The 25,500-nt window shown below is 51.4% G+C and overlaps 3 protein-coding genes and 1 long non-coding RNA gene across 9 annotated transcripts in view; 1 reads left to right on the forward strand and 3 right to left on the reverse strand.

Moving 5' to 3' along the window:
- Window positions 1–1,007: 1,007 nt before the first annotated feature.
- Window positions 1,008–3,029, reverse strand: Hoxb1 (homeobox B1). The gene is made up of 2 exons (XM_021642011.2): window positions 2,396–3,029; window positions 1,008–1,885 (listed from the first exon to the last, which is right to left on the reverse strand). The coding sequence occupies exons 1-2, from the start codon at window positions 2,958–2,960 to the stop codon at window positions 1,557–1,559; spliced, it is 894 nt and encodes a 297-aa protein (XP_021497686.1). The 5' UTR covers window positions 2,961–3,029; the 3' UTR covers window positions 1,008–1,556.
- A 10,981-nt stretch (window positions 3,030–14,010) lies between these two features.
- On the reverse strand, window positions 14,011–16,337 carry Hoxb2 (homeobox B2). The gene is made up of 2 exons (XM_021641974.2): window positions 15,836–16,337; window positions 14,011–15,112 (listed from the first exon to the last, which is right to left on the reverse strand). The coding sequence occupies exons 1-2, from the start codon at window positions 16,218–16,220 to the stop codon at window positions 14,454–14,456; spliced, it is 1,044 nt and encodes a 347-aa protein (XP_021497649.1). The 5' UTR covers window positions 16,221–16,337; the 3' UTR covers window positions 14,011–14,453.
- Window positions 16,338–16,367: 30 nt separating this feature from the next.
- LOC110551409 (uncharacterized) lies at window positions 16,368–22,671 on the forward strand. 3 transcript variants are annotated; one of them, XR_009592805.1, is made up of 5 exons: window positions 16,368–18,036; window positions 19,721–19,821; window positions 21,314–21,380; window positions 21,778–21,837; window positions 22,393–22,671. It is a non-coding gene; the product is annotated as an uncharacterized LOC110551409 (long non-coding RNA). The 3 variants fall into 3 exon arrangements; XR_009592804.1 differs by having other exon boundaries at window positions 16,369–18,036; window positions 19,721–19,828; XR_002476566.2 differs by having other exon boundaries at window positions 16,375–18,036; window positions 19,721–19,792.
- The window catches only part of Hoxb3 (homeobox B3), a 19,772-nt gene continuing 14,490 nt past the window's right edge, over window positions 20,219–25,500 (reverse strand). For 3 of the 4 annotated variants that reach the window (XM_060386872.1, XM_060386870.1, XM_060386871.1), the window contains 2 exons: window positions 23,505–24,098; window positions 20,219–22,610 (listed from right to left, as the gene is read on the reverse strand). In XM_060386872.1, the coding sequence (XP_060242855.1) occupies window positions 21,772–22,610; window positions 23,505–23,949 (1,284 nt within the window). In that variant the 5' untranslated portion in view covers window positions 23,950–24,098 and the 3' untranslated portion in view covers window positions 20,219–21,771. The remainder of the gene's footprint in view (window positions 22,611–23,504; window positions 24,099–25,500) is intronic. The other variant, XM_060386873.1, reaches the window with a different exon arrangement.

Genomic DNA, 25,500 nt, shown 5'->3' on the forward strand with positions numbered 1-25,500 from the left:
TTGAGCCCTAGCCGAAAGACCAGTTGGTGGACTGTGGCTGACTCAATCCCATATCCCTGTGTGTAAGGGTTGAAGCTGGGGCTTAATGTACGTGCTGGCAAAAATACTTTCTAACGACCTTTCTTCTGACTCTCTGAGCAAGAATGGGGGCTCTTACCCCCAAGAGCTCCAAGCCTGATCTCTTTACAGTTTCCAGGGTCCAGTTCAAGCCCTAGAGGGGAAAAGGATGGAGGTAGAGGGAAAGGAAACAGTAGATTCCCCCCCCACACACACACACACACCTCATCCCTCATCCCTTCACCCTCTTTCAGACATCTCAAACGTTTTCTTCCTTTCCCACCCCTGTTCTCAAGATCGTCTCAGAACTGTCTTTCTCCAGAAAGACCGGTGGACTGCTGAGTATCTGGGGCCCACCTCTGCCTTGGCTGGGACCCAGTCAGTGCTCGTTGGTAGAGTTCACAGCTCCTCCTCCATCCACCCCAAGATGGAGAAGCAGAAGCAGAAAGAGAGGGAAACGGACTTTATTGGAATGAGGTAGTTGCAGCTACAGAAAGAACCTGGCTTGCTCTGAGCCTGGTTTCCCAGAGACTCAAATGGCCTCTCTGCTGTCTCCAAGGTTCAGAGGAAATGCTCCAAGCTGTTCCTGGACCTCCCCGGACTGCCCCAAGGATAGGGTGGTTTATGGAAAGGAGAATCCGGGTTGGTTTTTTTTTTCCTCCCCGGAGGTAATAAATAGGGAGAGGGAAGAGGATGCCCAGCCCTTCCTAGCTGAGGCTTGCTTGAGGCAGTCCTTGCAAGTGGCATTCCAGAGATCTCTGCAGTGCCAAGTTCCACAACACTTTGGTGATTTAGTGATGCCAGTGGGGAAGGGGCGGCTCTCATAAACCAGCCTCTGAAGGCTGCATTAGTGCAATACAAGTGTGCCAGGAAAGGGTGTGTGCGATTACTTGGGACAAGGGGGGCTTTTTTTTTTTTTTTTTTTTGGTCACAAGGCAGTCAGTCCGGCTATGGTAAGGTCTTCGGTGATTTGGCTGGATTGAGGATTACGATGAAGGTGGTAAGGAGCCCGCACTCGAACACGCCCTCCTGGAGAAAACCCGAGGACTCTCTCTATCCCAGGCCTAGAGAGCGGAGTTGGGCTAAGAGCGCTCGAGGAGAGTTCTCCAAGCTCAAAGGCACTGAACTCCAGTTGGAAAGGAAAGGAGGGGCCTTCAGAAGGCTGGGCTGGCTGCTCCTACCCCCAGCCACGTGTTGACGTTGAGGCAATCTCTAGATCAAAGGCGGAAAGGCCTTCCCTCGGCCTTTGATGGGTTGGCTGCTCCCCGGACACATAGGATCCCCACCTATCAGTCAATCCCTCCACCCTTAGATCCGAGAAGAAATTTAAAATAAAAATAAAAATACAAATAATGTGTCCCCCCTCCTGCCCAGTTTCCTAGGCAGCTCTAAACTGGTTCCTCGGCCCCGAGGAACTTCCCCAGGGGCTGTGAAGTTTGGGAGAGTCTAGGAGAGGCCTGGGTCCGGCGCTGGGAGCTGGGTGACGTGGGAAGTTCAGTTCAAGAGGTGACGGAGCTCGGCGAGGCTTCCGGGGAGGTGCCGGTTGACTGGTCCGAGGCGTCTCCAGCCGCTTCCTTGGGGCCACCTGGAGGGGCCGGGGGCACCCTGCCCCCCTCTCGCTCGCGCTTCTTCTGCTTCATGCGCCGGTTCTGGAACCAGATCTTCACCTGCGTTTCGTTGAGCTCCAGGGTGGCCGCGATCTCCACCCTCCGGGCGCGGCTCAGGTACTTGTTGAAGTGAAACTCCTTCTCCAGCTCGGTCAGCTGACGCGTGGTGAAGTTTGTGCGGAGGCCGCCGGGAGCGCCCAGTCCGGGCTCCGCTACCTTCGCTAGGGGAGGGGAGGGGAGGGGAGAGGAGGGGAGGGGCGGGGGGGGGGAGGAAAGCCACGTCAGTTCTCTCACCTCTCTCTCCCTCTTCCTCCCCTCCACTCCTCCTAGCCCACTCGGTGCCCTCATCCATCATTCCACCCAACTTAGGTCCCTGCGCAGCACCGCACACGCTCCCCCCACCCCACCCACCTACCCACCCACACATCCATTAGTTATTTCCCAAATCTAGACCCGACCTCCCGCCCGTCCTCACCCTCAGATAGAAACGTGAAGCCACTGACCTCACGCTGGGCGCACGGACGAGGAAGTAGGCCGAGGAGGGCCTCCTTAGGAGGTGGCCCCGAACTCACGGACTGGGAAAATCTCTCGGCTGACCTGAACCCCCCCCTGCCGGAAGTGCTTACCTGCCAATACCAAAAGCTAGACGAGGGATGAACCCAGCTCAGGCTCGGGGCCCCTGTGTGCACGCGCGAGCCGAGCCGAGGCCGTGAACGCGCTCTGAGCCCTACCTGTCTTGGGTGGGTTTCTTTTGACCTTCATCCAGTCGAAGGTCCGGGGAGTGAGAGTGCTGGGTTCTGACGAGCAAGAGGGGTCCTTGTCCTCGGGAAGGAGATCGTAGGCTGGTGCGAAGGCTGCCGTCTGCTCGGTTCCGTAAGGGGGCTGCGGCGGGGCGTAGGGCCCTGGGCCTGCTCCGCCCGCACCGTAGCCGTCGGGCAGGCCCCCTAGCTGGGCTCCGTAGCTCGACGGGTGAAAGTAGCCTCCGTCTCCTTCCGACTGACCCACGGAATAATACTGAGAAGGCCCATAGCTGGGGTTGCAGACGGCTGGGGCGTACCCCGAGGGAGCAGAGCTGGGAAAAGACACCCCCAGGGATGAAGGCGGCTGCTGGACGGGGTACCCCGAGTTTGGTGGGAGCGCGGAGCTGGCCAGCCCTCCGCCATAGCGGCTGTCCCCTGCGTAGCTGTCAACGGCCGGAGCTGAGCCTGGGGGAAAGGAGGTTGGGGCGCTGTAGGCGCTGGGTCCCCGGTTACAGAGTGGGTACTCTAGAAAGGAATTCATCCTATTATAGTCCATGTAGAGGCCGTAGGAGGGTCGGGCCGTTTGGGGGAGACACCCTCTTGCCCTACAACCTTTCGGCGGTATGTCACAGCGCTGAGGCTTGAGTCCATGGCCTGGGCCAGCGTGCCCGGGCCAGCGCTCCCCTAGGAAGGGTGTAGGGAGTGGGGGTGGAGGGGCACATGTGATCTCTCCCAGGCCAATGGGCTAAGCGGGCCAGAGTTTGGCAGCCCGGGCGCCCATCCATCACCCCCCAAGCATTAGCATGACAAAGACACTTCAATCACCCTGAGCCCATCCATCTGAAAACGACGTGGAAGCGTCAAAAACATCTTTCTTCAAAGACTTTTTTGGAAAGAAGGCACCAGAGGGAAGGGGGGGGGGGAGAAGTTGGAAGAATATTCAAGACTTTCCTTCCCTCCCAACCCCCAAGGCCTTCAATAGGTTCCTGGATTATTAGATTTGGACAAATTCAACCCAGCTGCCCCTCACTCGCTTCTCCCCTCAAAGTCAACCCCCCACCCCAAGGCTGCAGAGGTAGAGATGGGAGAACCAGGCTCCTTCCTTTGCCCAGAACCCCCATTCCATGTTTCTCTCTCCCCGGTTTGTCTTGGGATGATGAGCTAGGGCAGCCTAGTTAGGTATGTTATCTTGGGACAAAAGGATGACCAGGAAGGGAGGGGGTGAGGCTGTGAAAACACCTCAGGGTGTGAGGCAGGCTCTAAAATCCAGAAGAACTCCTTACAAATCAAAGGGAGGGGGAAAATGGCATTTCAAGGGGACAAGAGAGGGCCACAGAAATGTGGAGAAGATGAGAAATGCCCCGTTCCTCTCTCCATCTCTCCGCGTAAACGCTCTCTCCTCATTCACACATCCATTTCTCTCCCTCAGCCTCTCTTTATATTCTCTCTGTCTCAATTCATCTCTCTGTTCGTCCATCTCTCTCCATATTTATATTCGTTCCCTACCTATCCATCAACTCATCTCTCTAGATGTATTTATCCTCTCTCTAGCCATCCATAGCGGTAGCTGGCTCACTCACTCAGACTTAAATAACTCCCTATATCTCTCCAGAGAGCAGCAATGAGAAGATCCAGGTGATATTTACAGAGGGGTGGGGAGAAAGGGGAATTTTATTCTCTTTTCAAAAGAATTTAAAACTAGGAGAGACTCTTGTTTTCTCCTACCTCTCTCTGTCTATTATTATTATCTTTAGTCTCCCTAAAAGTTTTTTTTTAATTTTAAACCTTAAATACACAAATCCAATGCTAGTGAAGTTTTAATGGTTATTCAAATTTTCCACGAATGTTCTAGAATAGATAAAGGGAGTTTCCTTTGCTCAGAGAAATGGGAGAATTGATACAGTTTCAGAACTAAGGCTTACAAGTGGGAGTTCACTTTTTTCTCTCTCTTTCTTTTGGGTTAAGATTGGGGGAGGGAAAGCCGAAGTACTTCACTAACTCTGAAACACATCTTGGGATTAGAAGAGAAGCTTCTTGGGCAGATCCCATTGATGTCTCCTCCTCCGGACTCTGAGGACATGAATCCAACACCCACTCTCATTTGTAACTTGTCAGGGTGTCTGCCTGGCCACAGGCCTGGGGCCTGAGCTAGGGCAAGTCCAGGAGGGCAAGAGTTCAGGGAGGGGTCTCAGTAAACACTGGCGCTCTGGGGAGGAAGCCAAAGCAGGTGGGACAGGTCTGCAGCAAGCCTTGAAGCCTCTCAGGTTTCCTTATCCTAAAACAAGCCAGGCCTGCATTCCTCTCTCTCTCTCTTCAAGGGTCACAAAGTTGTCTGCGTCTCTGTGTCTCTCCACCTTGCTGGCTCCCATCCCCACCCCCTTGTCAGCTGTCTGGCCCTGTAGTCTCCCCTCGTCTTTCTATTCGGCATTATCAGAATCACTGCCTTCCTTTTCTGTAAGCAGCTGTAAGCCTCGCTTAGCCCTCTGGTAGAAAGAGCTCAAAAACACTTCTCTGATACCTCATCCTCTTCATATGTGCTCTGTTTTTTAGATCCAGGCAGTCAGCAACTTCAAGAGAGAGAGGAGAGATAGGAAGAGAGTAGAGAATGTTGACTTGCGGAAGGGATGCGAGCTGATGAAAAAGAATGGAGATAGAGGGCGGCCCGCAGGGGACCAAAGTTTGAAAATGTTATTGTGGTGGGAGGAAGCAGATTTCTTCCTATTTCATCCACACTTAGGGGTAGGGAGTAGGGGAACATTGTGGTTTCTCTCACACTGTTCCTCTTGTTTTAAAATGTTCTCCACAGAGGAGGAGGAAGAGCAGGAAGAGGATGGGACCCTTGAGTCTAGGGATTAGGTATTACTTCCTAACACACCAACCTGAGCTAGGCTTGGGTGTGATGTGACTGTCTGGCTTCACTCCCTGTCTTGCCCTCATCCCAGGAAGAACCTTCTCGCCCAATCCCTTGACCTAATTTAGGGGCCAATTTAGGATCTAAAGTAAACTCCAAAGATACTTAATAAACTGCATGTATCTGCCTGGGAATTGGGGGAATACATTTCCCCTGTAATTGTTGAACTCAGCGTCACCTACTGTCAGTTATTAATGAAAGGAGGAAAAAATAATAATCTGGGCCAAAGGTACTTCAAGTCGCAGTCAATGCTGTGATTGTTTGGTGTCTGGTCTAAGACCTGGGCCGTACCTCAGGTCTCTAGATGTGCTTGTTATGCTATCTAGTTCAGCCTTGCCACTCCTCTGTCTAGTTAGCAAGCCCATAAAAACTTTCCAAAATTACCAAGCATGGTGATACACGCCTTTACTCCCAGCACTTGGAGACACAGGCAGGTGCAGCTCTGTGAGTTCAAGGCCAGCCTGGTCTACACAGCAAGTTCTAGCCAGCCAGGGCTGCATACATTGTCTCAAACAAAGACACAGAAAAACAAAGCCCTCAGCTTTCCAAAATTCCTGCCGGTTCTTGAAGTTCCCTCAGAAAAGACTGGATATTGGGTAGTTCAGTCTCCCTGGTTCCCAATTCTCCTTCATAGCTTCACTGGCTGGAGTAAGTAACAAAGAACCTTCTTTTCTTTCCTTTTTCTGTTTTCATTTTTGTTTGTTTGGTTGGAGTTTGGGGTGAGGGGTCGTTTGTTAGTTTGTGGAGGTTGTTTTGTCATTATTTTGTTTTTTCCAGACAGGGTTTCTCTGTGTAGCCCTGGCTGTCCTAGAACTCACTCTGTACCAGGCTGGCCTCAAACTCAGAGATCCCCCTCCTCTACCTGCAGAGTTCTTGGACTAAAATTTTCTAACTGGTTTACTGAAATTCTCCTGAGGGTCTGAGTGGATCCAACAACCAAAATGAAATAAAGTTGATTTCCTACTGTATATGATATGCTTAGACCTATATAAAACACAGGCATGTTTATATCTGAAATTATCTTGTTTTGTTTTTTAAGATAGGCTCTTCTGTGGCCCAGGTTTCCCTTGTGCTTCTTATTTAGCTGAGGATGACCTTGAACTCCTGATCCCTAGTGCTGGCCTTACAAGTGTGCCTAATATGCCTAGTTTAGAATTCTTTGAGATCTCTGGTCCTGATGCTAAGAATACAGACAGGAGAGCCAGTCTCACCTGAACAGGAATACATCTCAGAGTCTGGTCCTTTTTGTTAAAGAAGCGGCTTAGGCTGGGAAGCAGGCAGAGCTGGCAAGATCAGTCCCATCAATCCTCAAGCACATCTGTGTGCTCATCCCAGCCCAAGTACTGGGAGGCAGGAACTCAACAGCAACAGCTGGTACTTCAGAGTGAGGAGACTATGGAGGGCCACCATTTCCCCACTGTAGGAAATAGCATCTCGCTGCCGCAGGAGAAGGGATGCAGTGTGGACCCGCTGTCGTTTCTCAGGATGTGAGCTGGTTCGAGCATCCTGAGTCCTCCGGCTGAGACTTCAGGCAGAGGGTATTACAATGCTGTCGTGACGTGAGTCTTAGACGCGTGTTCTTGAGTTCAAGTCTTTGCTTGGTCATTTTTTTTTATATTAGGACGAGTTCCTTGACTTCTTCTCTAGGTCTCAGCCTCAAAGAAGAATGGGTTTAATATGACTCCCTCTGCCACAGCGTTGGTAAGATTAAAGCCAACAAGAAAATACCAACCATAGAGAATTCTGTAGACGTATGATAATAACATTACATGCACACTCTGAAATAGTACAAGTCAGTCTTCTGCTTTTTAATATGACTAGCATATTAAAATATGGAAATAGGAGATGGGAGAACAGCATATGCGCTATCCTTTTCTGTTACATATCACCATATATTACACAATATGCATTGTATCATATGCAAATCTTATTGAAAATGGAGAGGGTTGGTCTTATTTAGGCAGACAGTTTTCTTCTAAGCTAAAGCAATTTTGCTTTGTTTTATTTTAGGTTTTATTTTAAAATTAAAGCCTAACACTTAACAACGAAATAAAACCTAAAAATCGCAGCAGAAAAGTTTTAAGTTTGCATAGTAAATAAGAATTTTTTATTATTATTTTTCAAATATTTAATGAAAGTTTCTAGGAAGGGTGGTGTCGTTTCTTTTTTAATGGTATTTGGCTTAGAAACTGCCCTTTTGAGGGGTGGAGTTAGAGAGTTTAGAAGGAGGCGGGCTGAAGTTGTTCCTGGGGTGAATGTGTGAGCACATGGCCAAACAGCAATTGAGATAGTTCTGAAAGAAAACCTTAGCTCGTGGCTAAGCATTAAAATAATTTTCTAATTGATTGGGTTTATTCATGGCTGAGCATGTAGCATAGTCACAGAGCAGTTGCCTGGCATGCCCTGGGTTCAAGTCACAGTACTGTGAAAATGTAATACTACTAATAATAAAATAAAATAGTAGGGGCTGGAGAGATGGCTCAGTGGTTAAGAGCACTGGCTGCTCTTCCAGAGAACTTGGATGCAATTCCCAGCACCCAGATACCAGCTCTCAACCATCTTAAACTTCCGGTCTAGGGGATCCAGCGCCCTCTCCTGGCCTCTGGAGGGCGCTCGATAGCATATGGTGCACAGACGCGGAAGAAGGCAGACCACATACACAAATAATAAAGTAAGAAAACGGCGAGGCATAGAGGAGCAAGCCTTTAATCCCAGCACTTGAAAGGCAGAGGCAGCTAGATCTTGGGAGGTTAAAGTCAGCCCGGTCACGTAGTGAGTTCCAGGACAGCCAGCGCTACGTAGTGAGACCCTATCTCAAAAAATTAATGATGGTGATGACGGTGTTCAGTCAAAAGTGGTTTTCTTTTTAATTCTCTTTTGTTGTTGTTTTGTTTGTCTGTTCATTTGTTTGTTTTGAAGACAGGGTTTCTCTGTGTAGCCCTGGCTGGCCTGGAACTCCATCTGTAGACCAGGCTGGCCTCGAACGCAGAGATCTGACTGCCTCTGCCTCTCGGGTGGTGGAATCAAAGGCATGAGCCCACAACGCCAGGCCCAATGTAATATTTTTTGACCAAAATATATACTTTGGAAAGCTTATCAAAGTTTGATCAGGGGACTGACTGGCAAGACAGTTCTGTGAGGAAACGCACTTGCTGCTGAGCTTGACCATCTGAGTTCGATAGCTACGGCTGTCAAGTTGTCTTCTGACACCCCCCCCCATCCGCCCCTTGCGCAGGTCCACACACAAAATAAATACATGTAACTTTTATTGAAAAAGAAGAAAAGATGAGGAGCGGGAGAGAGGACTTAGCAGTTAAGAGCACTTATTCTCACAGAGGGCTGGGGTCCGTTCCCAACACCCACAGGACAGCTCACAACCATCTGTAACTCCAGTTTCTGGAAATCAAGCACCGCCTCTTCTGGCCTGTACAGGACCTTCATGCACAGGTGTGCACGCGCGCGCACACACACACACACACACACACACACACACACACACACACGCACACACGCACACACGCACAAATACTCTTCAAAAATTAATTAAGCGCTGGTGATATAGCTCAGTGGCTAAAACCCCTTTCCATGCGAGCCCAACAACCCAAGTTCAACCCCCAGAACCCACGTGAAAGTAGCAGAAAAGAACCAGTTCCACAAAGTTGTCTCTGACCTCCACATGCCAGCCAAGGTCTGACTACCCCTCCCCACACTGATACAATAATAATAATAATAATATGTTTTTGGTTTTGGTTTTGGTTTTTAACTAGATCAAGCTAAATTCAGAACTGAATGGCCATCCAAACTGGCTTCTCTGTGGTAGTGATTGGGAGCTGTAGGCTGCAGTACCACTGACTCCTTCATCTTTCACTCTGCGCTCTGAGGAAGGGCTATTGAAATCCCTGCCTGGCCAAGGAGAGCAGAGAACTGGGAGTGGCCAGTGAGAGTTCAATGGAGGATCTGGGCTGTGGTGGCCACAGGAGGCAGAAAGGATAAAATAGGGCCCCAGAGGCCACCTTCTGCAGAGCGAGCACTTGCGTTTGATTGACAGCACATTTCAGGAAGCAATGCAGTAGGGCCCATGATCAGAGGTCTGGAAGCAATTCGATGTGGGCTGTTTAGGGGAGCTCATAATTTGTGCCTATGTTCTGATACCCCGTAACTAGATAAGAAAAAAAAAATCCATTACACAAAAAAAAAAAAAAAAAAGGAAGAATTTTAGTGGTGGTTTTGTGGTTTTGTTGTTGTTTCAAGACAGGGTTTCTCTTGTAGTCCTGGCTGAACTGGGCTTGAGTTGTAGACCAGGCTGGCCTCGAACTCACAGAGATCCACCTGCCTTTGCCTCCAGGGTGCTGGGATTAAAGGTTCAGTGGCCTTAAATGATAGCAAATATAGTCGAATATTGGGGAAGATGGGAAAGGTTGAAAGCCACGGAAAGACTTGGCTAGGACATTTCTGAATACTGGTGTTTAATGACTATGTGGCTCCTGGCACATGACACTGTATCTAGTGACATGCTTGTTTAAAGGATGTAAATAAACAAGTGTGGGCTTGGCTGTAGGTGTAAAGATACACACTACATTTTGTTAAAATGTGGAGGTAGGCTACTGTCAAATATCAAAAAATCACTTTAGAGCATATACACCCCAATCGTAACAAACTTCACAGCATCACCTGTGAGGCTTCACGAATGCACCCTTAGCTTAAACCAATGTAGACTACATTAGGGACATTTAGTTCCATTTATTTCACAGAGAGAAACTGAGGTCCAGAGAGGGGAAGGGACTTGCCCAGGCATAAGTTAAGTTTTTTTTAAATGACTCTGGGTTATCATGATTGCAAGTAATTCCTCAGTTTAATGGTCCTTTGCTTTCACTGTAGTACTAATGAGCCATTTTTCTTGCAAGAAGGATTCATGGAAGAGTGTGGCAGACTGGCCAGCAGCTCTTGGGCCTGCACTGAAGGCTTCCCACTCTAGCCACAGCCAATTTATAACCTTCAGGGCTATAGGCTACTCACAGTTGATTCTGATCCAAGAGGAATCCTGCCCCAATCAGGATGGAATAAGCCTCCCACCCCTGGAGGGGTCAAAGGCCACCACTGGAGAGGCCCACTGCACTACCTAGGAACCACTCTTGTGTTCCTCCCCTGCTCTCAATATTCACCTGCAAAACATCTCAAGGTAAAATAGACAGAACGGCCCTGGAGACGAGGAGGGAAAGGAGCCAAGTGGGCTGAATTCCATATTGACAGTGGCTCCCCTGGTTTTGAAGTTGAGAGGGAAAATCGAAGATGGGTGTCCCTTCCTTCTGGAAGTTTGTGAATCTGAAAAAGGGCAGAGGCAGAAAGGCTGTGTGTTTCTTGGAAACAGGATTTCAACTCTTCTCTAATAATCACCAAGGGAGAAGATGGGTGCCCTGATTTCCTGGATTGGAAATGACTTTCCCCTATCATACAGGAGATACGTGAATCTAAACAGGTAGACTGAATTTCCACTGCACCTTCCATTTTACCAGGAGAAAGCAAGACTGGCATGACCTCAGGACCCTCTGTCCTCTGAGCACCTGAGGTTGGAAGAATTGGAAGGTAGTAGCCAAATACAATGGACCAAATTTTTTCTTTTTTCTCTTTCGTCTTTCTTTCTTTCCTTCCTTCTTTCCTTCCTTCCTTCCTTGCTTCCTTCCTTTCTGCTTTGTTTGGGTTTGGGTTTGGGTTTACTGATTTTGTTTTTATGTGTATGCTGTTTGCCTAGTGCTTGTGAAGGTCAGAAATGAAGGATCAGATTCTCTGGAACTGGAAATACAAATGGCTGTGAGCCACTATGGGGCTCACTGGAACTAGCCAGTGCTCTTAACTGCTGAGTCAACTAGTTCTCCAGCACCCACCCACCACCCACCTTTCTCTCTCTCTCTCTCTCTCTCTCTCTCTCTCTCTCTCGTGAGGTTTTTATTTATTTTTTTCTGTTTTGTTTTTGCTTTCTGAGATACACTCTCATTCTGTAGTCCACAATGGCCCAGGGGTCCATATATGTAAACCAGTCTTGCCTTAAACTCACAGATGTCCTCCAGCCTCAGCCTTCTGAGGTCCGCCTTTACAGTGATGAGCCATCATGCCCAACTTTTTCTTTTTTTGGGATAGCCTAGACTCTGCAGCCCTCTTGCCTCGACCTTCTGAGTACTAGGATTATAGGTGTGTGCCGCCAAGCCCAGCTCTCAGAAATTCTTAGGTGTGGAGGAAAAGCAGAAAGCAAGGTACCAACGTAATCCAGCAGACCTCCTCAAACTTTAATGTACCCAGAAATCATCTAGAAATCTGCTAACCTGCAGATTCAGGTTCTGTAGGTGTGGAGTAGGACCCAAGTAAGATTCTGCATTTCCAGCTTGCTCAGGTAATGCTGGTACTGCTGAGCCATGGGACAACCCAGTGTCTCCAGAAATGGCACCGCAGGGATCCCTGGGTATTACAGACTAGCATCCCTGAATGGGGCTTCTCTGCAGCCCCTGCCTTTTGGCATCGATGAAGGGTGTTCTCCTTTTGACCAAAGAGAGCTGGAAGGTGGGTAATTAGTGAGATCTTCCCAGTTAAGATCCTTGATCTTTTTAACAGCCTAGCATAGGGGAAAGAGCATTTTTTAATTAGACCAAATTATCTACTTTGGCTATCCATAGAAATCAAAGCCCCGGCCGACGTTTCTCTTTCATTTTGCTAGCATAGAGATAGCTTATGCAATGTGATTTTTAAGATGTTAAACATTGCCCGTGGACATATTTTATGGAGAAATAAACACACGGCCCATGAGATGTATGGTTGTAGTTTTAATATATTATATATTCACTTATTTATGGGGAAAATAAACACACAAGCCAATAAGCTGTGTATTATTACTTTAATATATTGAATTTATTTCACACCTATATATTTTATGAGAGAAAATAAACTAATAAGATACACGATATTATTATAATAACACATCTAATTGTTCTATATTAATTTATTTATGAGAGAAATAAGCGCAATTTAACATGACATAGGATTATTTAATGCATGAGGTGGATTCTATATTAAGACAGTTTAAGGGATTAAATTCTGGCTGAAAAAAAACGTGGTGTATACTCCCCACACTGAAGGACCCTTTGGTTGAAAAAGAAATGCAGTGGGTTTCCCTAGCCCTCCCTGTCACCACCTGCGTTGTCTTCTGCTGGTCGGAGGGAAAAGTCCAGGAGGCCCAGGAAATAGTGTTAAAAAAAAAAAAAAAAAAAAAAAAAAGCCACCATCTGCTGAGAAGGTAGGTGTCTGTTTCTGAGCCCGAGAAATATTAAATAAACCCGAGAAGGATGAATGACTTTCCAGGGTCCCTTAAATCTCCTGGTTCCGGAGAACAAACCAAACCAAGAGGCAGATAGGGAAGAGCGCTCCTTGCTTCGCCTTTGCCGAGTTTACAGAGCCGGGAAGGGGGCGGCGGGGGCAAGAGGAGGGGAGACGGAAAATGAAGTTGTTGGTCAAGACAGGTGGGCCTGCATTTGGAAGACGCTCTGGCACGCTTTCAGAGCCCAGAGCAAAGGATCAAAAGCCACATTGGGTGAAGTGGCCCCAGGCCCCAACACCCGCCTCCCCCTCCCTCACCACAGGTACTCGCCCTGTGTCCCTTGTCCTCATCCCTGGGGCTCTTTATCCCCTTCCTTCCTTCCTTCCTTCCTTCCTTCCTTCCTTCCTTCCTTCTTTCCTTCCTTCCATCCTTCCATTTTTCCTTCTTCCTTTTCTTGTAAGGAAAATAAAGTGAAAGCCCATGCCTCTGCCAGGGTCGCCTGAGCCAGACCAACCTTAAGCGGGGCCTGGAAAAGCGAGCACTGGCCCTGTAGGGACTTGGGGAAAGAGCTGGAGCCCAACACAAAGAGTCGTTTGCGTATTATAAAGACAGTTGTCAAGAGCTTCCCAGACCGTCGTCTTCTCGGTGTGTGAAGGGATCTGACCTCAAGAACGTGGGAGTGGGGGCTGGCCGGGCGCGGGACACCCCCCCCCCCCGAGCATCCCGCGGCCGCTGTCATGGCGGCCGCGGATGCTTCCCCGCGCTCCTCGCTGCCCGGCCCAGCGCCATTTTGAACATCCTCCCCGCTCCCCGCTGTCCCTGCCGCCGGCCACGCTGCCCCTTCCGGGGAGCCGACCGCCTGCCGAGCTGCCCCGGCCTCCTCGCTTCGGGACGCCGCTCCTAACCCCGGCTCCGGGCCTCGGCGCCCTGCGGCCCCCGGCAAACCCCGGGCGCACGGCGCAGGCCCGGGCCCAAGCTGGCGCCGCAGCCGCCCGGCGGCCTCTGCCCCCGAAGCCCGATGGCCGCCCCCGGTCCATTCCTTCAGCCCTCCGCGCCGCCTCCAGGGCTCCCGGCTGGCCCCCGGGGCGTTTCCATGCAGCCGCTCCTCTCCCCTGAATGCTCGCTTTTCTTCCACCCACGCCACCTTGATCGCCAAGCGGGGCTCGAGGCGGGCTGTTGTTGGCAGATGGGGGTCGACCACAGCTCTCCCTGGGGCCGTGGACGCCAAAGCTGAGCCGGTTTTGCGCCACCCGGACCTGGCCCTCCCGGGAGACAGGACCGAGCACGCCTCTGCTGGCGTGGCCAGAGCCGCGGGGCCTGGAAAAGCGAAGACCGAAGACCGGCCGTGGAGGGACTTGGGGGGAAAGAGCTGGAGCCCAACACCAAGAGTCGTTTTCGTATCATAAAGACATTTATTTACTCTATGAAAATAATGTACAATAAATACTTTCCCCTTTTCCTATTATTAAACCATTTTAATAAATAATCTACCGTCTAAAACTTAAAAAAAAAGAGGAAAATAAGTCCCTCTAGCTCTTTTTTTTTTTTTTAAGAAAACCCTCCCCCGCTAGAATTTAATTATTCCTGAGATTTCGCTGGAAGGAGCCTGACCAAATGGAATCTCCTGTGTGATTTTATAAATAAAAAAAACGGGAAGGGGGGGGGCGGGTGAAACGCTAATTCGTTAATACCTGAATGTTAACCAAACACAGATTAAACGCGAGTAGGGGTGGAAAAGGCTCGTTTTTTGTTTTTTTGTTTTTTGTTTGTTTGTTTGTTTCCTCCCCAACAGCCAAGGAGGAGCAAGGCGGAGAGGACGGAGGCCAAGAACGCGGCTAGGGAAACTGCAAGTCGATGGCGCAGAGCGTGCTGGCGAAGAAGTCCAGCTCTTCCTCGGAGAAGGGCACCGGGCTGTCGAGCGAGCCGCGCAGGCTGGGGGAGAGGCCCCCGGCCATCTGCAGACAGGAGTCGGCGGCCAGGAAGCTGAGGTCGGGCAGGAAGGGCGAAGCCTGGCGCTCGGGACAGGCGTCCTCGGGCGGGGAGGCCTCGGGCGGCAGGCCCCGGGCTCCGAGCCTCTCCGGGGCGGCGGCGGCGGCGGAGGGCGCGGGCGGCGGGGCGCCCCGGGGACCCCGAGCGGCCTCGGCGGCGCCGGGGAAGCGGCCTCCCCGGGGGACGGAGACGCTGCCGGGGCTGAGCGCGGCCTCCCCAGCTGGGTCCCCGGCTACGTCGCCGGCGTCGTCCGGGGCGCTCGGGCCGTCCGGCGGTTCCCGGGGCTGCGTCTGGCGCTTGTGTTTCATGCGGCGGTTCTGGAACCAGACCTTGACCTGCCGCTCGGTGAGGTCCAGCAGGGCGGCGATCTCCACGCGCCGCGGCCGGCACAGGTACTTGTTGAAGTGGAACTCCTTCTCCAGCTCCAGCAGCTGCGTGTTGGTGTAGGCCGTGCGCAGCCTGCGCGAGCCGCCGCCGCCGCCCTCCGCCAGGGACCCCGGGCCGTCTGCGGGGAGAGCACCCTGCCCGTCAGGGAGGCCTCGATCGGGAGCACCCCGGCCGCTCCGAACACCATCCGCCCTGCTCCGGCACCCACCCCACCCCCAGGGCGCTGCCCCCTCGGTGGCTTCGGTTTTGTTTTGTTTTGTTTTTTTGGCAGCTCACTCCCACGTAGACAGGCAGACCCGGCCCGGGTCAGGCCCGTGCAGTTCTGAGACGCCTACGGGCCACGTAGGGGGGCGGGGAGCAATTTCTCTTCTCCCCCAGAACCTCCCCACCCCACCCCCCTAGTCCTCCCCACGGACCCCTCAATTCGGAACTTTCCAACTGAACCCGGGGAGAGGGAATCCTCGCGTTCCTCACCCCTTTCCTTCCTATCTTTCGAATTCCCTCTCCTCTCCCCGGCTTAGGAGAGGAAGGAGGGTCTCGTCTTTTCCAGGCTCTGCATTTCAGTCCTACAATTACAACGCTTCATTCCTCCACACAGATCGTGGGGAAACATTTCCATCAAACCGTTTCCTTCTGGCACATTAAAAAAAAAAAAAAAAGACATCCCCCATCATTGGCTTCCAAAATCTGCTGGGGGTGGGGTGCGTAGGCCTGAACCCCAGCGGGACACGCTTTGCCTCTGTAACCCCGGCATCCATGCACCCAGGGAACCCCACCAGCCTCCCCCCACACCTCACTTTCTCCCCTTCCCTTTCACCCTGCCCCTACCATGCTTACCCACCTGAAGGTGATCCAACCCCGGAGGCCCGGACCGAGGAGGCGGCTGGAGAAAGGGTTGCGGCGGATTGGCTGGGTTTCTTGGCGGATTTCTTCTCTTTCATCCAGGGGAACTCGGGGGCTGGGGGGGCGGCGGGGAGTGGCTGAGGTGGCCGCAGAGCAGGCCCATCTTCTGCTTGCTTTTGGCTCCCGGGTCTCTGAAGGGTGGAGGCGCCGTGCTGGAGGCTGGGGAAGGTTTGCTCCAGAGGAGGAGGAGGAGGAATTAATGTCGACTCCTTGATTGATGAAGTTTGAAATGTCTCCCGGACAGCGGGGAAGGAAGTCAGACACTCGGCAAGCGATGGCTGGCTGTTTATAAACCCAATCTCCCTCTCAAATTCAAAATTCATGGCTTTCAGTGGTGGGGGAGGGGGCCTGCTGGGGGGGGCGTCAGGAGGGAGGATCGGAGGGACCCCCTCTCCCGCCCCCCCCAGGTTTATGCAATGGAGCGATTTCGCGGGGGAGGGAGGGGGGTTTCGCTCTCTCTCTCTCTCTTTTTAAATTTAGGCCTTTATAATTGTATATTGCTGATAAATACAAGCGTATGGGGACTCTCTCTATTAAACCCAGGACTCCGACGAAATTGCAGGGAATTCATGGTCACGGGACCGTTCTCCGCCAATCGCTCGTCTGGGCCTGGTGGAAAACACAGGCATTATTTGCTTTAATTGATTCAAAAACTCCAGAGGACCACGGCCTGGATACCAGAAAGCTTCTTCCTCTACTCTCACCCCTCCACCAGTACCCCATCCTCCCCCCAGTGCCTTTCTTTTCCCGGAAAAGCCAGCAGAACCGCTTCCTCCCCTCCAGAGACTGGGTGATGGTGGGAGCCTGGGGCACAACCAAATTTAAGGGAGAAATGGCCCTTCTTGTCCGGAGATTTCGATGGTGTCATTTAATATGCTTTCTTCATGTGGCCACCAGGATCCTCTCACACACTCCAACCCCAAAAGAGCAAAAAGCTCATTTGGGAGGAAGTCAGGGTCCAAGGTGGAGTTCGCCCTTTGGGGAAAAGGTGAAACTCAGCTAGCACTAACCACCGGCCCGCAGCAGCTCACCCATCCTCGAAAAGCAGTAGTTCACACTTCAGAAGTGGACAGGACACATTGGGGCATTGGCCTACCTTCCCAGCTCCGGGCCCTGGGTTCTGTTTCCTGCTCAGGATTTACAGGCAATTCTTCATATGCACCTGCCTTCCTGTTGGGGTCACCTATACTCACACTCTGTGACACCCTACCACTGGCAATAGGAGGATCTAAGAAAGTCTAAGATGGCAGATGTATTCACGGCCCTCAAGGCTGTAGCTATGTCTAGATCCAGGGACACCAAGATAGCCATCCGCTTAACTTTCAAAGCTAAGGACAATGCATGGAAAGGGGGCTCTCCCTCAGAACAAAGGGACTCCCCCCCACACTTAAAATATTTGCCTTTGGGCTTCTTCTGCTTCTTCTTCTTCTTCCTCTTCTTCTTCTTCTTCTTCTTCTTCTTCTTCTTCTCTTAATCCCTGGCAAGAAAAAAAATCCTAATGATGGAGGGAGAAGAAATAATGACCACCACTGAGATGATATTCTGTTTATGGCCTCCAGAGAGAAAAACATTTTAATGTACTCTATTGTGAGCTGGCTATGATAGGCTCAACTTTAGGATATTGTAATTTACTAGAGGAAGAAGGGAAAGAGAAAAAAAAAAAAAAAACAGCGCCACAAGCAATTTGGTGGGAAACTAGGCCTCAAAGCTGAAAATGAAAAGTCGATCTGGGGGAAGATTTTTAAATAAGTGGGTCAGAGGGACCAAGAGGAGATGAGGCGATCAATCTTAGCCCCCTGACAGCTCCCTCCGATTGCATCAAAGAATTTGGCTCTTTGGGAAAGCAGAGGAACAGCCTAAATTCCACATCCCTTAAAAAGGCCTGAGGGAGGGGGTAGCAAAAGAGAAAGGTGATTCTGGGAGAGCCAGGAAACAGATGGGAAATGGGGACAGAGGGAAGGCGCTAACTTGGGTGGAAAGTTTGCCCCGGAGAACTCCCACGGCTCCGGCCTCCCCTCCCCCTCTTCGCTCTCTGCGGGGCCCAGCCTAGAGGAGAAGGCTGGTTAGCAGAGAAGTGGCAACTCAGCGCCGAGCTGGAACTAGAAACTTTCTGTCAGTGTAACGTCCGCGTGGGTGGTGGTAAGTATTTAAAGGAAGAAAGAGGAAAAAAAAAGAAAAGAAAAGAAAGAAAAGAAAAAGGCAGAGTAGTCTGTCTGGAAGCGGGGGAGGGGCAGGGTGGAGGACCCGGGAGGAGGTGGCGGCTGCAGAGACAGAAAGAGGCAGGCTTTGGGGGAACTGCTCTCTAGCTAGGCCAGCAGGCCAGAGAGGGTGGTGTGTAACTCAGCTAAAATTAAACAAAACTATGTCTATATATACATATATTTTCCTGGACGGTGATTAGCAGGGAAGATTCCAAACACAAGCTGTCTGGAAGGGAGTCGTGTGCAGTGAGGCCTGGAGGGGGCCCTCTCCCTGGCGGCACCCTTGGGCACCTCTGCAGGTTTTGTAACAGACATGCCAGCTGGCTGCAGTATCCAAGGATTCCCCCAAGGCAACCGGGGCCCAGACCGCCCTGGAGGAAATACAGCTCTCTAACCCTTGATGACAGATTTTATGGCCAGATTAGTGAACAGCAGAAAACTTGGGTGTTAAAAAGGGGGCCAAGAGAACCCTCCTTCCCAGAAACTCCCCTTCTGCTCCCCGTCTGCTCAGGAAAATTACAGCACAGATTTCTGTCCATGTTTTTCATGGCTTTCGCTGAGTAACCTGGAATGGTGAAGACAGAAGGGTAGGTTCTAGTTTTGCTCAGAGCCCTTAGCTTCAAGCCAAAGCCCTGCTTTCCATCTATCTGGCTAAAGTCCTCTCTTACCCGGTTCCCTTCCACCTAGATACATAAGCAATCCACCCCCTCCCTCCACCCACGCGGCCAAACATGACCCTTCTTGTACTTAGACCATTCAGAAAGGCTATTCAGGGAAGAGGAAGAGAAAAGGAAAGACAGACCCTTGAGCGTTATTTGATCCCAATCAAACTTCGCACGCTCCTCTGCCTTTAATTTATAGCCTGACCCAATGCTAAATTGCTTGCTGCCTGGATGAGCCAAGTCCAGTTTAAAAAAAAAAAAATCGTACTTGGTGGGGAGGGGGCATATTATTTGGGTTGTTTTTTTATTGTTATTTATTGTTGCATAAAGACTGTAATTACTAACCTTGGACTGCCAGGACGCAACATAAAAATGAAAATCAGCCCTCGCTCTAAGGCTGAGGGCCTGGGATGATTCTCATCCCCACCCCTCCCCCACCCCAGTATCGCCACTGCCACCAAATATATGCTCCTAATTAAGCAATGCGGGCGCATCGCTTACAATTAGAATTATGTAACTCTTCAGCAAGCAGCCGTCGCTTCTCTTTCAACGAATTAGCTCCATATTTCAGGCTCCCTGTCTCCTCGCTCTTATCGGATACTTCGATGCTGCGGTGACATTTCATCTTTGACAGACCCTCTCCATCCCCCCTCCAGCATGATAAAACTTTTATGGAGCCAGGACTAAGAAATGAAGTTTCCCCAAGAATCATGGAAACAGGGCCTCCCGTTAGCTCGGGGACCATTTTATTTACGCCTGGTTTCACCAGCTTCCCTCCCTGGTCTCGACTTCCCCGGCAGGAGAAATCCAACCGGCCCTCCTCTCCCTCCGTCCTGGGCTTCGCTTAATGATTGAATTTCACTTTAGTTTTAAGACTTGACCTGAGAAGTCTAGGCCTCAGTTTGTTATTGTTTGTTTTTTTTCCCCCAGATTAATCATTTTCCTTTGTTTTCATTTTAGACCCAATGGTGGTTGGGCTTCGGGTCACGTGACAGCCTCAGTGTAGCTGCGGAAGAGAACCGGGAACTTTAGGTGGCCTGGAAGAAGCAGTACAAGGCTAGGTTTGGGGTTGGTTTGATATGGGCGGAGGGCTGCAGAGGGCTGCAGAGCGGGGGTGGTCAAAGGGAGAAGAGAGGCCAAGAACTGGGAGAAACAGACAGACAGAGAGAGGCTAAACAAACTTAGCCCAAGATTCCCTTCCCTCCCCCAACTTGTTACTTAAATCTTAGCTGAAGAACTTGGCAGAGCCGTCTAGAGTGACATGTATGTCCAAAAACTGAGTTGAAATGAGGAGGGAAAGCTGGGGAGGGGAGACAGGGGTCTGAGCAGTAGGCAAAAAAAAAAAAAAAAAAAAAAAAAAAAAGGCCAGGAAAGTGTCTTCAATGCCCTCCTTTTCCTAGGGGACTTTTGGCAGTTGGAGCCTTTCTCTGCAGTCTGAATTGGACCACTAGGACAAGATAAAATTGATAACAGAAAGTTTATTCAAGAATTGTTTTGACAGACAACCTTTTTAACTAAGGGGGAAAAAAGTAACTACGGAAGAACAAAGAAAGTCCCAAGAGAGAATTAAAGCTAACTCTACCAATTCAGGGCTGTACAGTGACCTTTAGGAGCTGAGTTTCATGCCTTTTAGAACTAATTACAATTGTTCATAAGTACGCGTTTAACATAAATCTACAGCTCTCGTCTAGAATACAATAAAAACTAAAATAGCTGGTTTTACATGACAGGAAACACAACATCCTTTATAACAAGTAAATACTAAAAAAGTACATTTTTTCCTTTTTTTTTTGTCCCTCATATAAATACATAATGTAGGGAGGGGATAAATAATACAAAAAAGAAAATATTTTAACAGGCTATAACCAATAAATATATATATATGAAAATGTTCACCAGAACACACGCTTTTTGAGCGAAGCTGGACTTCTACAGGCCCAGGCGTCTCTCACAGTTGTTTTTTTTTTTTTTTCTTTAATATCCATTAAAATGTAAACTCCAAGTGCAACAAGAATGCCCTGGCAGGAACTGGAGCAAGGTTCACAGGCCCGGCTGCAGCCCCTGCCTAGGACAGACAGTTTGTTCAAATATACCCTGTTTTCACGTTAAGTCAAGGGAGTAACAGAAGAAAAAGGAAAAGTGGAGGGCCTCTCATGTGTGGATTGCTTCTCCGTGAAAAGAGTGGGGATGGGGCGGGAGCGGAGAGGCTGCAGAGTGGGTGAGCCTCCAGTCCTGACAACTTGCCTGCCTTTCTCAGCCTCTTGTCCTTAAAAGAAAAAAATATATATATTTATACTATAGGCAGCTCTAACCTTCAGGATCTCTCACCATCCCTGAGCCCTCTGAAAATTGTAATCTCTAGGGGTGGGGGTAGATATGTCCTTAGAGGAGAAAACCATAGGCCTAGAAGTGATGGACATGGCAAGAAGCCTCAAATAGATGGGGGCTAAGCTGAAGCTTCGGAGAAGTGGGAGGGAAGCCTATTTTGTGCCCTTAGATTTAAATGTGTTTTCTTGTTTGCTTGTTTGTTTGTTTGTTTGTTTGTTTCATAAGGAGAATGAAAGGGAAGACCAAAAAAGAAAATTCCAAGATTTGGGGGAATTTCCCACAGAGATGGAAGGTAAGTTGGTTGGTGATAGCCAAGCCTCTAAGTTTTGAATGTGCTTCTCTGCCCTGCTTGCCTATCTATGTTGGATCCCTCTGTCCAATCTGAAATTCCAACTTGGGAGTGCTGGAGCCCTGGGATTGATGTGGTCACCTCCCACCTGCTGTGGATTCCTCTGCGAGGGTGTTGGGAGGCAGATGGGACAGGCCTCGGAGGGCTTTACAGGACAGCCAGGCCCTGAGGCCAGGGAGCAGGGAAGCTGCCCCAGGCCTGTCCTGTTCCCGGAAGCCGGACCACCCCAACCCACACCTCCTTCAGGCCTCCAAACCGCCGGCCCCCACCCCCCCAGCTCCACCAGCAACTTGGCCCTTGACCTCGCCCTCCCCCCCCCAACCCTCCCCTTACATCACAGGTGTGTCAGTTTGGGCGCTTCTTGGATTCTACCCTGAGGCGGTGCGTGGTGAGAGGAGAGGTCTGTGTAGGTGGGGTGAGGGTCACAGGGTCCGTGATGCTGGCTGGGGGCCATAGGGGGCGCCCCGTTGTAGTCCAGGTTCCCCGAGGGGTGGTGGGAAAGGTGATTGAGGCCGTAGAGGGAGGGGCCGGCAGGGGGCGGCAGCGGATCCGCGTAGCCGCCCCCACCCCCCACGTACACCGGGCTGCCCTGCATGGCGGCGGGGGTCCCGTAGGCGGCCCCGTTGGCCTGGAGGACGTGGGGCTCGTACTCGGGCGCCGGGGCGGGCGGGTACTTCTGCGGGGCGCCGCAGCCCTTGAGCGGGGGCTGGTAGCTGGAGGGCAGCGCGTAGGCATTCTGGTGGGCCTTGCCGAAGGCCGGCGGGGACGGGCTGTCGTAGCCGGGGGTCATGGAGTGTAAGGCGTTCATGAAGCCCGCCGTGGACTGCATGGGCTGCGGGGGGCTGCCGGCGGGAGAGGGCCCCCCGGACGACGAGGCCAGCCCCTTGGCCTTCTGGTCCTTCTTGTACTTCATGCGGCGGTTCTGGAACCAGATCTTGATCTGGCGCTCGCTCAGGTTCAGCAGGTTGGCCATCTCCACCCGGCGCGGCCGGCACAGGTAGCGGTTGAAGTGGAACTCCTTCTCCAGCTCCACCAGCTGCGCGCTCGTGTACGCCGTCCGCGCCCGCTTGGACGCCGCCGACCCCGGGGGGCTCTTGTCCCCTCCCCCGCCGCCGCCGCCGCCGCCCCCTCCGCCGCCCCCTCCGCCGCCGCCGCCGCCACCGCAACCTTCTGCTGGACCCGAGGGGGGGAGGGGCGGGAAGGGGAGAAAATGAAATAAAAGATAATTACTGAACACGCCGAAATTGAATGCATCGTTTCTTAATAAATCCGGGCCTGGACTCGGGGCCCCCCGCCGCCCTCCCCCTCGCGTCCCCGCCCCCGCCTCCTCCTCCACCCCCCTCCTCGCATTAGCGGACACTCTATAATAGTGGCATTTATTAAGAGACCTGTTCTCCTCTCGCTGCCCCAGCTTATGAAAATTTGATCATGTCACACAGACAGAGCTGCGTGGCCATTTATTCAGGGCTCGATTTTTTTTTCTTCTTTTTTTTGCGTGTGCGAACACCCCTCCCCAATAGGCCCCCACCCAAGTTCTGAGACAGACGATTCCTCTCTTCCGTCCGGTCCCCCTTTTACGGGATGGGTGACTGGACACACCTCGGTGGGACTGGACACTGGTGGGCAGGGCCCGCGAGTGTGGCCCATGGAGGTGGCGGAGGCTGCAGGCCTGCCGTCAGGCCGCCTGAGCCGCGGTGATTAATACCCGCTAGTAATAATACTTAATAATAATCTACCCTGGATGACTCTGTGCCTCCAGGCGGCGCGGCCTTGGAAGGGCTGTGAGGCCAACTGTCCCACCTCCTGGAAACTCTTGGAAGCCTAGGTGGAGGTCGGGGGGATGGCTTGGAGGGACTGGGTGTGGGCTGGGTCAGAGGTCATCAGGTGGTGAGAGGTAACAAAAAAAGAAAAGAAAAAGGGGGAGAGAAAAAAAGACACTAGGCAGCCACCTAATATTTGTTTCCAGGCCGCCTGATGGGCGCCTAGGGGTCGGATGCTAGAACAACAGTGACATTCCTGGACTGAACAAAAGCTGACTGACGAGGAAGGCAGAGAGCTGGTTGGTACCTGTGCCGGGGGAGCTGTTTTTCAGCTTGGACGTTTGCCTCGACTCTTTCATCCAGGGGAATATCTGTTTGGTGAGGGTGGAGTTGGCACCGCACTTGGGAGGGCCGGCTTTGCTGGGCCCGCCCCCGTTATTGCTGTTGCTAGTGGTACTGGTGGGTGCGGCGCTGGGTGGGGGTGAGCCCGGCGGGGCGGGCAGGGGCTCTGGGGCCAGGCCGGGCCTCATGCAGCTGCCGTTGAGCTCCTTGCTCTTGGCATGTGGGGCGGCATTGCCCAGGGACTGCAGGGAACACGCTGAGCGCTGGTAGTCACCCTCCAGGTGCGTGGTGGCGGCCTGAAAGGGGGGCTGGGGGGGCCCGTCGTAGCCGAAGCCATTGGTGCCAGGGTACGCGGGGTAGCCTCCGAAGAGCGCAGCTGCGGTGTTGTCGTAGTAGGTGGCTTTCTGCATCGCTGGGCGAGGCCCGGGCAGTGGGTGGCAACTTGCAAGGGCCTGATACCCTCACGACCGGACATTGGCACCCCTGGGGGTCACGTGACACGCCGGACCCCCCTCCCCTTTCTGCCCCCCTCCTCCCGGGTCTGTTCCAAGCGGCTGACCTGCGGGGCGAGAGAAGAGACACAGGGGGAGAAGAGGACTGGGCCTCGAATCCATCTTAGGAACTAAAAAGGGAACTGACATCAATAGGGTTGTTTTTTGGTTTTTGGTTTTTGTTTTTTCCTTCTTCTCTCCTCACCAGTATCTCTGCTGCAGACGCTCAGACCAAGTATCTGACCTGACATGGATGTTTCTTACTTCAACTTTAATTTTAAAGGGGGGGAAAAAGACCTACCGATTTTCACTTCCATTTTTAAAAAATTGGGACTGTACTCCTCTGGGGCTGCTTAGGAATCCACAGCACTGCTTCTCTCTGGCTTGTGCGCTAACCCCTGACCTCTCCTACAATTTCTCCTTACCCCACCCAGATCCCGAATAGGGTAATTCCAGGGAGGGGGCACTGTTAGACTCCAAAATAAAAGCATCCTGGAGCTCCTCCTCGCTCCAGTGTAGAAGGAAGCCTCTCTGCCTCTTCTCTCTCCTCCTTCCATATCCTCCCACCTAAGCAAAGTCTAGCCTGGAAGGAACTTGCAGATCCTGGACCCAAGCCGGACTGAAAAGCAAGTGCATTTGGGGCCCTTCCCTGCAGGAAGATCACAGCAGCCCAAGGCAGAAAATTCCTGAAGATTTTTAACCCCCAGAGGCAGTGGGACCAAGCTTCATCCATCTATGTCCCATCTGAAGGTACCATCACCTCCAGCCTTGGCTCCGGCAGGCCTGGAACCTAGCAACCACAGGCCCCCGCGGAGCCTCCAAATGGACCACGATTGTTTAGATTTCCCAGTCAAGCCCGGTTGGTGCTATGGCCATTTGGCTTAGGTGTCCCCCCCTCCACCCATCTTTTCCCTAACAGTGCATTTTCTTTTATTTCTCGGGGAAAAGGAGAAAATTGTGCAACTGCTGGAATTTTCTTTTGAGGTGGGGGAAACGATTCAGCATGAAAAAGACTCACAGAACAATTTGAACAGCCTTCTTGCCTGGGCTCGAAAGGGGGAACTGTTTGTGGCAAAAATAAAATACTAAAAATAAGACTATGGTCACTATTTAAATACAGCCTTTCAAAAGTGCACCAGAAAAATAAAGCTTGACCACCTTGCCGAGGGATTTTGCATTTGTCCCAAGATTTCTGACTGTCTGTCTCCTTCCTCTGTGTCTTCCCCAGCCCTCCATGGTACTTCCCGAAAGCCTCCGGACCGATCCTTTCCGTGTCTCATGCTTTTGGCAGAACTTGAAATATCATTCGGCCCAGATGCTCAACCCCAGAGAAAACAGTAAAAAATAAAAAATAAAAAGAAAGGGATGCAGGTGGAGTGAGGGCCTCCCACAAATGCTGCCCTTATACCACAGATGCCTACTGAAAGGGGAGCCGTTGTTGCCCTGAGTTCCGATTGGTTTCTGGGAAAT

The sequence above is a fragment of the Meriones unguiculatus genome, chromosome 7, assembly GCF_030254825.1.
Source record: "Meriones unguiculatus strain TT.TT164.6M chromosome 7, Bangor_MerUng_6.1, whole genome shotgun sequence".
NCBI lineage: Eukaryota > Metazoa > Chordata > Mammalia > Rodentia > Muridae > Meriones > Meriones unguiculatus.